General features: G+C 40.0%; 1 protein-coding gene across 13 annotated transcripts in view; it reads right to left on the bottom strand.

Annotated features, from left to right (window-relative positions):
• Nsd1 (nuclear receptor binding SET domain protein 1) overlaps positions 1 to 12,396 on the bottom strand; it is a 105,395-nt gene that overhangs the window by 77,232 nt on the left and 15,767 nt on the right. For all 13 annotated transcript variants that reach the window (XM_029547473.1, XM_029547470.1, XM_029547474.1 and 10 more), the window contains one exon: positions 1,569 to 1,704. In XM_029547473.1, coding sequence (XP_029403333.1) covers positions 1,569 to 1,704 — 136 coding nt within the window. The remainder of the gene's footprint in view (positions 1 to 1,568; positions 1,705 to 12,396) is intronic.

Here is a 12,396-nt window from a genome sequence, read left to right as displayed (position 1 = left end):
CAGCGACTTGTGCTAGTTCTCTCTACCATAGGTAGCCCGACGAAGCAACTCAGGTCTTCAGGCTTATACTTCAAACACTTTGAGCCATTTCTCTGGCTAAAGACAATGTAAGTTATATTTTCTTTTCTTTTGTAAAAATACTTACTTATTTTTTATGTATGAATGATCACTTTTACCACACACCCTGAAGAGGGCATCAGATCTCATTACAGACAGTTGTGAGCCACCATATAGTTGCTGGGAATTGAACTCAGGATCTCTGTAAGGGCAGGCAGTACTCTTAACTACTGAGCAACCTCTCCAGCCCCAATAATGTAAATTCTTAATTAAATATTTAGTCTAAGGTCAATAGACGAACCTCAGTTTGTAAAATGCCTACACACAATGCACAAAGCCCCAGGTGAGATGACAGCACCGCATAAACTGGGTGGCACACACCGCTATCCCAGCGCGTGGAAGACGGAGGAGGATCAGATTGTCAGACAGTTCAAGGCCAGCCTGAGAAAAATAAAACCTCACTTACAAAAATATGGGGGCCGGGGTTTTTGACAGGGAGACTAAGGACATACATTAATTCGTAGAACTATATTGCCATTTTTATTTTCCATTGTGTACATACAAAATAACTGGGATTTTTTGTTTTATGTGTTTTTGTTTTTAAGATTTTATTTATTTATTATATGTAAGTACACGGTATCTGTCTCCAGACACTCCAGAAGAGGGCGTCAGATCTTGTTACGGATGGTTGTGAGCCACCATGTGGTTGCTGAGATTTGAACTCTGGACCTTCAGAAGAGCAGTTGGTGCTCTTAACCACTGAGCCATCTCTCAGCCCTTGTGTTGTTTTTTGAGACAGGGTTTCTTTGTGTAACAGTCATGGCTGTCCTAGAACTCACTCTGTAGAACAAGCTGGCAAGGAACTCTCTGTCCCCCAAGTGCTGGGTAACAAAGGTGTGCACCTTCACTGCCCTGAGATCTTGAAATTTAAAATGAGCTGGAGAGATGCCTCAGGGGATAAGAACACTGACTGCTTTCCTGAAGGTCCTGAGTTCAAAGCCCAGAAACCACATGGTACCTCACAACCATCTATAATGAGATCTGATGTCCTCTTCCAGCTTATATATAATAATAAATAAATCTTTGGGCTGGAGTGAGCGGGGCCAGAGGGAGTTCAATTCCCAGCAACCACATGATGGCTCACAACCATCTGTACAGCTACAGTGTATTCATATACATAAATAAATCTTTTTTAAAAATTTAAAACATAATCTCACTATGTAGCTGTCCTCATATCCATGATTCTTCTGACTCCATCTTTCCAACCATGAAATTCCAGGCAAGTACTAACAGCCTGATCTAACTACATTTCAATCTCAGAGTAAGACAAACTTCAAAAACAAAACAAAAACATCTAAAAAAATGAAAGGTGTTGAATCCTAAAAATTTCCAAGAAAACAATGTATTACTGCTAAGTACTAAAATCCTGATTCACACTAAAAACAACTACTAAAAAGCTCATGATTCCACACATTGTATTTTACAACAAATAATCCACTGTAAGTTATTACCTTTCATTTTTGAGTGCGTGTTAATCAATGGGTCACAGCAGACCCTGCAGGGCCACCACGGGCGTCTCTTGAATTTTGCCCAGATGAGATCTCCAACTTCATATTTCAGTGGAGTAGATTTTTTCTTCGGTTGACACTTAGATAGACAAAACATGGGGAATCAGTAAGAATAAAAAACCTTCGAAGCATTATCCTCCAATTAGAATTCTGAAAAGCAATGCCTAGGAAAACAAAATGAAAACCCAGCCAGGCCAGCAGGATGGCTCAGTGGGTAAAAGCACCTGCCACCAAGCTAACAACCTGAGACTCATTGTGCAGAGAACAAACTCCCATGTTACCCTCTGCCTCCACATTAGCACAGTACCTACTCACAACCACAATAAATATTTTTAAGATTTATTTGGTTATTTATTATGCATACAACATTCTGCCTGCATGTATGCCTGCAGCCCAGAAGATGGCACCAGATCTTACCATACATGGTTCTGAGCCACCATGTGGTTGCTGGGACTTGAACTCAGGACCTCTGGAAAAGCAGCCAGTACTCTTAACCTGAGCTATCTCTCCAGTGCAACAATACATGTTTTTAATGTTTAAAAAAAGAAAAACAAACAAACAAACAAAAAAACCAGAAGACAACCCAGCACAAATTACCCTGCCTTAACTGTTAACAGCATAACCTTTTAGAATAATTTTCAATTTGTTTTACAATCATTAATGGTGATTATGAAAACAAAATCCTAAAATTACACAAGATATGTTGGTACAAGCCTTTAACTTTAGTACATGGGAGGTAGAGGCAAGATTACATCACTAGTTCAAGGCCAGCCTGGTCTACACAGTGAGCTCCAGAGAGCCAGGACTACATAGTGAGACTCTGCCCTAAACAGAACAAAATCAAATTCTAAAAGAACAGGACATACTCTACTCATACTACATACACTTTTCCCATAATAAACAGAAAAGATATACAAATTACATAGTACAACTCTGAAAAACATTCAAATAGAATACAATATAAATATAAATGAAGCTCCTAGGAATTGTTCAACTCAGCCTGAATCTTTTCTTCAAAAATAATATGCCTGACTGATATGGCATCTAACTGCCTCCATTCAGCTCTGATGTCCATGTCTGTAAATAACACAAATTCCTGCTTTCATAGGAAAAAAACTTATGTTTCACAGGCCTGAGCCTTCAATCCTGTATATACATAAAAAGGTGCAAAGATACTAAGGTATTTTGCTGAGGCCAAACTCTCTGGAATTCAAGGACTAAGAACAATCTCTCAGGTTCATCCAAGGACCATTTCACCCTAAGGACCATGTCTTCAAAGGTGCTTACAGAGCTCCTCCAGATTCAACGTTTCTTCCTAAATGGCTTAAACTATCCACTTGGCAATCAAGTGGTCATAAAAAATATAAGGAATGATTCACTGAAATAATCCAAGTAACTGATAAATAATGAGCTATGCCCTTATTTAAAAGCATCTTTCAACCTAAAGACTGCTTGTACTTGGGGCTAGAGAGAAAGATCAAATAGAACAGATATACTCTGAGGCCAGGTGTGGTGGCACACGCCTTTAATCCCAGCACTCGGGAGGCAGAGGCAGGCGGATTTCTGAGTTCGAGGTCACCCTGGTCTACAGAGTGAGTTCCAGGAAAGCCAGGGCTATACAGAGAAACCCTGTCTTGAAAAAACAAAACAAATCAAAAAAAGAACATATATACTCTGCCAGAGGACTGCGGTTTCACTGCCCCCCACCACACACACACACACACAGTGGCCACAACCATCTGTAATTCTAGTTCCAGAGGATTCAAAGCCCTCTTCTGAACCCTAGTGCCACCAAACACAAACTGGTACACAGAGAGGCATATAGGCAAAACACACACATACAATTAAGAAACAGGCTTCCACATAAAGCATGTGAAATAGAATGACATACGATGCTTCAAAATACTCATGTTTGTAAGTTAAGTTCACCTGAAAATACTACAGTTTTCATTTTCATAAAGTCACTAAGGAATTAAATAGAAAATATAGAACTTCCCTTTAAAAAAGGGAAGATATTTGCCAATCAATTCAGAAAGTCTTTCAAAGTTTGTTAACTATAAACTTTTAGAGCCTGAATGAAGCCCTATATGGTGGCAGAGTCTCAGAGTTCAGGAACAGCATCAGCTACTACATTGTTTAGTTCCAAGCCAATATGGCGCTACATGAGACTGTCTCAAAAAACAAATGCCTGAAAAGCAAAATAAATCCTTTATTTGCTAAAATCTAATTGATACTAACATTGTATTTGCCAACTCAGGTACCTATATTTCTAATGTGATCTGCAACTTGTTACCAGGTGATGGTGGCATCCAACTTTAATACTTAATAGGCAATGGCAGGCAGATCTTTATGAATCTGATCAATAAATTGAACTCTTTAACAGCCAGGGCTATAGAGACAGAAAAACACTATCTAAACTTCACCGCCCACAAAAGAAAAATTTGCCAATCATTGATATTATTTAAGTCCTAATTGTACTTTTTTATTTGCAATCATTAATAAATATTCAGTTCTTATTTACTTGGTATTTCCAATTTATCAAGCACAATGATCTTCCCTGCATTTCCATAAGGCATACTTTATACTTATTTATTACAAGATACCTGACACTTTTGGCCTCCAAGCATACGTGCCCCTATATACACACATACACATACACAACACACACAGTATCAGTTTAGTCCATGGATTCAAAGCTGGATAGGACAACTGAAACTCAAATTATTAAGGACTGCATTTATCATTCGATAACAATAAAACCTCAGATACTACTTATGAGAATTTAACCATAATTGAGGAGATGGAATTGGTTCTGCCTTCTATTCATATTCTTATTACAAATGGATTACATTGTATTATCAGACACATTGCCAAAAAATAAATGTGCTGAGTTATGACCAGCCAAACAACAGGCACTGGTGGAGCAAAGCAGGATGGTAACTTTAATACACCCTGTGAAAAGACCAAAAGATCCAGGCTGGAGAGAAGACTCAGCGGTTAAGAGCACTGACTGTTCTTCCAGAGGTCCTGAGTTCAATTCCCAGCAACCACATGGTGGCTCACAACCATCCGTAATGGGATCCAATGCCCTCTTCCGGTGTGTCTGAAGACAGAACCAGTGTACTCAAATATATAAAATAAATAAATCTTTAATAATAATAATAATAATAATAATAATAATAATGTTTTTCTTTCTGAAAGATTAAAAGATTTCTTCAGTGCAGGTGGTGGTGGCACACACCTTTAAGCCCAGCATCCAGGAGACAGAAGTAGGCAAATTTCTGAGTACAAGGTCTACAGACTGAGTTCCAGGACACAGAGAAATCCTGTCTCTAAAGAAAAAGATTTCCACCAAAAAAAAAAAAAGAAAAAAAAAAAGAAAAGAAAAAGAGAGTAAAAGTCTGCCGGGCCTGGTGGTGCAGGCCTTTAATCCCAGCACTCGGGNACAGGGTTTCTCTGTGTAGCTCTGGCTGTCCTGGAACTCACTCTGTAGACCAGGCTGGCCTCAAACTCAGAAATCCGCCTGCCTCTGCCTCCCGAGTGCTGGGACTAAAGGCATGTGCCACCACTGCCTGACTTAATTTTCTTTAAGGAAGTCTTTTATTGTTAAAGATTGTGTCTGCATACCTATATATCATGGTATACAGGACATTTGGAATATACATAAATCTTTCTAAAACTAATAAATTAAAAAACTAGAAAGAAGATAGGCTGTGGTGGTGCGCGTAACCTCGCCCTCACTACAAGGGAGTTAGACAGAAGGATCAGGGTCCTTAGCTACACAGTGAGGCTGAGGCCATCCCGGGTTGTTCGAGACTGTATCTCAAAACCAAACCCAAACGAAACAGAACCCAGAAAGCTCTGGAAACCTGAAGGTTAAAAAAAGAAATCAAAACTCAAGTAAAAAAAGAAATCAAAACCAAGATTTTTGTTTTGTTTTGTTTTTTTGGAAAGACAAATGTGAATCAGTTTTATCAGTAATCCATACATCAAAGTATATCGGGGAATGTGTTCTGATGTGCAAATTGAGAGGATTCACCAATGACACTGTCCTGATTTATTATTAACATATATCATGCTTATTCACAAGACCAATGTATTTAACTTATACAGAATATACATTCTAGAACTCATGTCTTTAAAGCAGCGCATCCATTGACATACATTTTCCAGACTTGTTTCACAAAATTCAACTTCTTTTTATTATTTAATTTTATTTTTTTATTTATTCACTTTACATCCCATTCACTGACCCTCTCCTGCTCACCCCCTCCCACAACCCCATGCCTGCCGCCCAAGATGTTTGTTTTGAAGCATTCTGTAAGATAGTGTCTGTATTGGGTTGCCTCTTTGAGATTGCTGAGCCATTGTGAACATTCTTGACCTCCTTCTGTTTCCAGGTTCAATTTCAGAAGCTTCAGCAACTGCGTCTTACCCAGTACCACGGGGGATCCTTACCGAACGTCAGCCAGCTGCGGGGCAGTGCAGCAGAGTTCCAGGTACTCCACTTGCTGGTTTTTGTGATGCTGAATGCAGTGTAAGGTGATAAGCCCTGCACAGATTAGTTAGAAGAATAGCCTGGGTCTGAATTCAGTTCAGTCTTCTGGGAAGTCCCTCAGTGGATTCTTTTTTAGTGTCCGCCCATGCAGGTGATGTTACTCCACAAGGAGTCAGAGGCTGAGCATCCGGTTGAAATGCGTGGACAGAACACTCTGGGCTCCATCCTCAGATCACCAGAAAACAAAACAGAACACCCCAAACTGTAACTTGAACCACATGCTTAAGAGTTTTTTACTAGTCACACTAAAGGAAAATAAACTGGTGAAATTAAAATGTAATATAATTTAAAGAAAAGGTATTTATTTTAAAGTATATTATTGTATGGAAGCATATGATGTATGCTTGTGGGTATGCTTGTACCTGTGGGTATGCATGTGTGTGAAGGTCAGAGGACAGAAAAGGAAAGAAAAGAAAAAGATTTCTTCATAAGAGTAATTAATAACCATATAACCCAGTAATTATATTCATAGATATATTCAAGAGTAATGGATACAAAGTCAGGGCCTGGGGGTATAGTTTAGTGGTAGAATACTTGCCTGCCATTAATACTAGGGAAACACAGAAACACACACAGACACACACACAGACACACACACAGACACACACACAGACACACACACACACACACACACACACACACGTATATAAATGTTCACAGAATAATTTACCACAGTCAAAAAAGTATAAAAAGTCAGATGACCACTAACTGAAGAATGGAAATATAAAATGTAATTTGTGAATGCAATGGTTACTACAGTTAATGTATGTCGATTGAGGATCTACATCTACTAAAAAATCTATTTAAGGGCTGGTGAGATGGCTCTGCAAGTAAGAGCACCCGACTGCTCTTCCAAAGGTGCAGAGTTCAAATCCCAGCAACCACATGGTGGCTCACACCCATCCTTAACGAGATCTGACTCCCTCTTCTGAAGTGTCTGAAGACAGCTACAGTGTACTTACATATAATAAATAAATAAATAAATCTTAAAAAAAAATCTATTTAAGGAGAGCAGGACACAGTGGTACAATCTATAATCCTAGCATTTAGGAAGCTGAAATAAGTTTGAAGTTAGATTGGACTACACGAATTCAACATCCAGAGGATCCAAGGAGCTCTTAAATCTTGGACACCTAACACACATATACACATACTTTCATTATATATAAATAATTAAAATAATAAAAAATTAAATATTTTTTAAAAGGGAGTGTGTGTGTGTGTGTGTGTGTGTGTGTGAGAGAGAGAGAGAGAGAGAGAGAGAGACAGACAGACAGCAGACAGAGATAGACAGACAGAGGGGCACACACACACATACACAAGGCACAGTGAATAAAGCTGTTTGCCACCAAGTGGGATGACCTAAATTTGATCACATGATCCTCTAACCTCCATGTATGCCATGGCACAGGTGTGCCCTCACTTGCCACACTCAAATAAATGTAATAAAAAATTTAAAGAAAGCATGGTCTAAAAGCCAGTGGTTCATATTTGTAATCCCAACACATAGAAGGCCTGGGCAAGAACACAAGTTGGAGACCAAACTAGACTACACAAGGAGTTTGAAGTTATCAGTACTCCACATTAAGACTTGCAGGGAAGGGACGGGCCAGGTATGCAACTCAATAATGAGCATATGCCTAATTCATACAGGGCCCTGGGTTTTATCCCCACCACCAAATATCAGGAATGTATTCTGAAGACTGGCACAAAAGAGGCAATGCTAGACAATCTTTAGCCTGGGATAATAAAGTGATGAAATGCTTGAAATTCACAAAACCTCATGACCCAAATAACCAATATTTAACAAAAAGTCAAAAGTAAAATTAAGTAGTCCATCTGACCACTTCAGGTCTTCCAGACTGACCTCCCCCAGCCCTCTAGAGATGTTTTAGGGCTGTTGTAGATCTTTTCTGACTCTGCAGAAAGAAGGCAATGAGAGGACAGGCTTCTCAACAAGAATGTGTTCTCTGTACTCATTCTAGTTGTGGCTACCTGAGATCTTAGCAGCATATGCTAACTTTGAATTCAAACTTGCCACACAGCCACGGATGACCCTCATCTCACGATCCTCCATAATGAAGTGCTGCGACTAGAGATGTGCGTCGTCATCATCCCACCTGTTTATGCAGAGCTGGGGACAAAGCCCAGGGCTTGGGGCTAATCAGGCAAGGACTCTACCAACAGAGCTATATATTTGTTTCTGAGGGAATTCTTTTATGAACCTAAGTAAGGTAAATCAAATATTACTTTCATTCATGTATTTAACATTTACCAGGCCAGTCTAGGCCTTGAGCTATAAATACTGTTGAGAAATAATTTCTCTTTCTCAAAAATAAAAAATAAAAAAAAAGTCAAAGACCAGTAGCAAGGTAGTCAAGCGGGTAGAGCTGCGAAGTCCGATAAAAGCACTCTGACCCCAGAACTCGCCTGGTGAAATAAGAAAACCAATTCTCACCAGTTGTCCTCCCATCTCAATATGAGCACAATGACATAAGCTCATGGCTCAGCAGTTAAGGGCAGTACTGCCCTTCCCAAGGATCCAGGTTTGATTCCCAGCACCTACCCAGTAGCCCATAATCATCTGAAACTCCTGTCATAGGGTATCTAGTGCCCTCTTTTCTGGCCTCTGTAAGCACAAACGCACATTCAATGCACAGACATAATGTTTGTCTGTCTTTTTAATTAAGGTGAAGGCTAAGTGTGGTGGCATGCACCTTTAATCTCAGCACTTGGGAGGCAGAGGCAGGCAGATTTCTGAGTTCCAGAACAGCCTGGTCTATATTGAGAAACCCTGTCTCAAAACACAGACAGACAGACAGACAGAACTAATTTGAATTCAAACTTTGAAAAGTGTTCCCCAACTCTCATCTCTGGCTAAACATTGTCAGAAATCAATACATATTCAAGCATGCACCACTTTAATAAAAACCCCATTCTTGTCTGCTAAGTATCAGAACAAAGCTCCTAAGGAGTTAAAACTAGGGTGGAAGCTGTGGCTCAGCTGGTAGAATCCTTGTCTAGTATGATCAAAGCCCTGGGTTCACTCCCCAGCAATGCCTAAACCAGGAATGGTAGCAAACATCTAAAATCCCAGCTCTAAAATCCCAGAGGCAGGAGGATCAGGAGCTAAAGGACACCCTGGGCTAGGGTAAGAAATTATCTCAAAAAATAAAAATAAAATAAAAAAGGACTCTGGGGGCAGGAAGGTAACTCAGCTGCATTTGCAAAGAACCTGGATTCAGTTCCTAGCACCCATATGGCAGTCCACAAGAATCTGTAACTACAGTTCTAGGGTATTTGGCAGCCTGCATGTGGTACACACATATACATAGAGGCAAATACTTATACATATAAAACAAAAGGAAATCTTCTTTAACTAGATCTTGTCTCAACAGGTAATGGTTCACCCCTGGAAACCCAGCACTCTAAAGGCTGAAGCAAAAGGACTGTTTGGACTTCAATGCTAGCCTGGGTTAATAGCAAGGATCTATCTTAAAGATAAAAATAAATAAATAAATAAATACATAAATAGGCCCTACATCAAACGGGGAAGGAGGGGTGCAGAGAGATAACATCATTAGTAAAATGTTTTGCCTATCATCCTAAAGCCAAGTTCAATCAAGGTGCCTAATAAACTGGGCATGGTGGTACACATGCCTTGATCCCAGCACTCCACAGGCCTGAGATACATGACATCCTAGCTCAAAAATACATACATACCCTCAATGACTAATACAGCTTATAACTGACAATAGATCTGAAGTTGTCAACCATCTCAAGATACAAAAAATTGGAGACTGGCTCAATGGTTAAGAACACTTACTACTGTTGCAAAAAACCCAAGTTCAATTCCAGGACCCATAGGGGGGCCAAAAGCTCCAGGGGTATCCAATCCCCTTTTCTGGCCTCCTCAGGCACCAGGGATGTACACAGTACTCATGCAGGCAGACAGGCACTTGTCCTATAATCTTCATCCATGTCACATATGTGCATACAAATAATGTCACTTTTGTTCAAAAGACTAATACAAGCCACAAATGATAGCTACATATGTCATGTTAGTGACTGAGAAGGCTGAGGCAGGAGAATCGTTAAGTTTAGTGACAGTCTAGTTTAGGGAAGATTCAGCTCCAAGAAGCCTCTCTAATGTTACCTTAGCCAATCTAAGATTAAGCATTGCCCAATGCATGACTCTAACTACTAACCTTAATACAGTACTTTTAAAATACTAACACCTACTACAAATTCAAAAACTCATTTGCTGACCAAACACTATTATGGTCTAACTTAAAGGGCAATTCAAGTGCTTGAGTATATAGTAGTAACTCTGACCTGGCAATGGTCAATGTCCTGAGTTTAATCACTGATATCACTCGGGGGAAAAAAAAAAAAAAAAAAAAAAAAAAACCTCAGTATTTTACAGTTATTTTTTCGAGACAGGGTTTCTCTGTGTAGCCCTGGCTGTCCTCGAACTCAGAAATCCACCTGCCTCTGCCTCCCAAGTACTGGCATGTGCCACCATCGCCCNCCCTGGCTGTCCTCGAACTCAGAAATCCACCTGCCTCTGCCTCCCAAGTACTGGCATGTGCCACCATCGCCCGACAATATTTCTTTAAAAAAAAAAAAAAAAAAAAAATGTACTTGCTGGGCATAGTAGCATATACCTTTAATTCCAGCCCTCAGGACTCAGGAGGCAGAGGCAGGAGGATACTGGTGAGAGGCTGGCCTGGTCTACAAAGAGAGCTGCAAGAAAACCAGTGCCACACGGAGAAACCATGTCTCGAGGGAAAAAAAAAAAAAGAGTACTTGTGTGGCTTAGGCTTCCTCTGGGAGTCCAAAGAGTGGGAGCAGAGAGGCTGACTCTTGCCGACTTTTGGAGCCCTCTCCTCCTCTCCTGGGTTGCCTCATCCAGCCGTAAGCAGAGGTGCCTGGTCTTACTGCAAACTGCCCTTTTCTGAAGGAATAGAGGAGGGCGGATGGAGAGTGGGGAAACTGCAGTCTGGAAGGAGGGAGAATGATAAATTTAAAAACTGTCTTAAAAAGAGTACTTTTTGCTAGTTATTATTACTGTTGCCAGATTTGCTTTTATTTATATATTTTGTGTACTTGATATGTGTTCATGAATCAGCAAGTATGAATGTTCTATCCTTTCACCATGTGGGGCCCAGAGATTGAACTCACATCATCAGGCTTAATTAGCAGCAACGTCTTTTTAAACCACTCAGCCATCTAATCAGCCAATTTTAGTAATTTTTTAAAAGATTTTTACAAGGTCTGAGTGTGAGAGTGTGTGTGTGTGTGTGTGTGTGTGTGTATAAGAGAGAATGAATGAATGAATGAATGAATGAGAATGCACATGTGTATAGATGCCCGAAGAGGTTAATCTTCATGAAGCTGGAGTTCATGATGGAGCAGAGAGTTAACTGATATGGGTGCTGAGAATGAAACACAGGGGGAAAAAAAAAAAACACAAGGGGAGAGCGGTGCACACTTTACCTGCTTAGATATCTCTCCAGCTGTCTTTGTTAGTTTTTTGACATAAGGTCTCCCGTGGATAACCCAAGGTGCCCTGGAACTCGCCATATGTAACATGAACTAGTCTCAAACTCAAGGTCCTCCTGCTATAAGCTGCTGGCTTGGTTTCTGAGACAAGATCTCACTATGAAGTCCAGGCTATCTTCAAATTCTCAATCCTCCTGCTTCAGCTTCCTGAGGGCTACAATTACAGTCTTATGTTGTAATACCTAGAATATGTTATCCTTAGATACATACAGGTTTATCATACAATTGTATACATACAAGACCAACCAATTATTGCAGAACTTAGGTACGCTAGCAAAATACCAAAAGCAAACTCAATGTTTATCAACAATGACTAATTAACAACTGTGGTTCATCCAAATAATTATCTGAAAGCATAAAAATGAAGCAATTTGGGGCTGAAAACATGGCCCAACAATTGAGAGCACTTAATGTTCTCTTGGAGAACCAAGGGTCAGTTCCCAGAGCCCACATGACAGCTCACACTGGCCTGTAATTCTAGATTCAGAGAAAATCTAACACCCTCTTCTGGCCTCTGTGCACATGTGGTATGCATATCTATCAGGCAAACATTCATATGCATAAAATAAAATAAATGGTTAAAAGGATGAGGAAAGGGCTGGTGAGATGGCTCAGTGGGTAAGAGCACCCGACTGTTCTTCCGAAGGT

The sequence above is a fragment of the Mus pahari genome, chromosome 16 (genome assembly GCF_900095145.1).
Source record: "Mus pahari chromosome 16, PAHARI_EIJ_v1.1, whole genome shotgun sequence".
Classification (NCBI taxonomy): Eukaryota; Metazoa; Chordata; class Mammalia; order Rodentia; family Muridae; genus Mus; species Mus pahari.
This window is presented reverse-complemented; position numbering and strand designations above follow the sequence as displayed.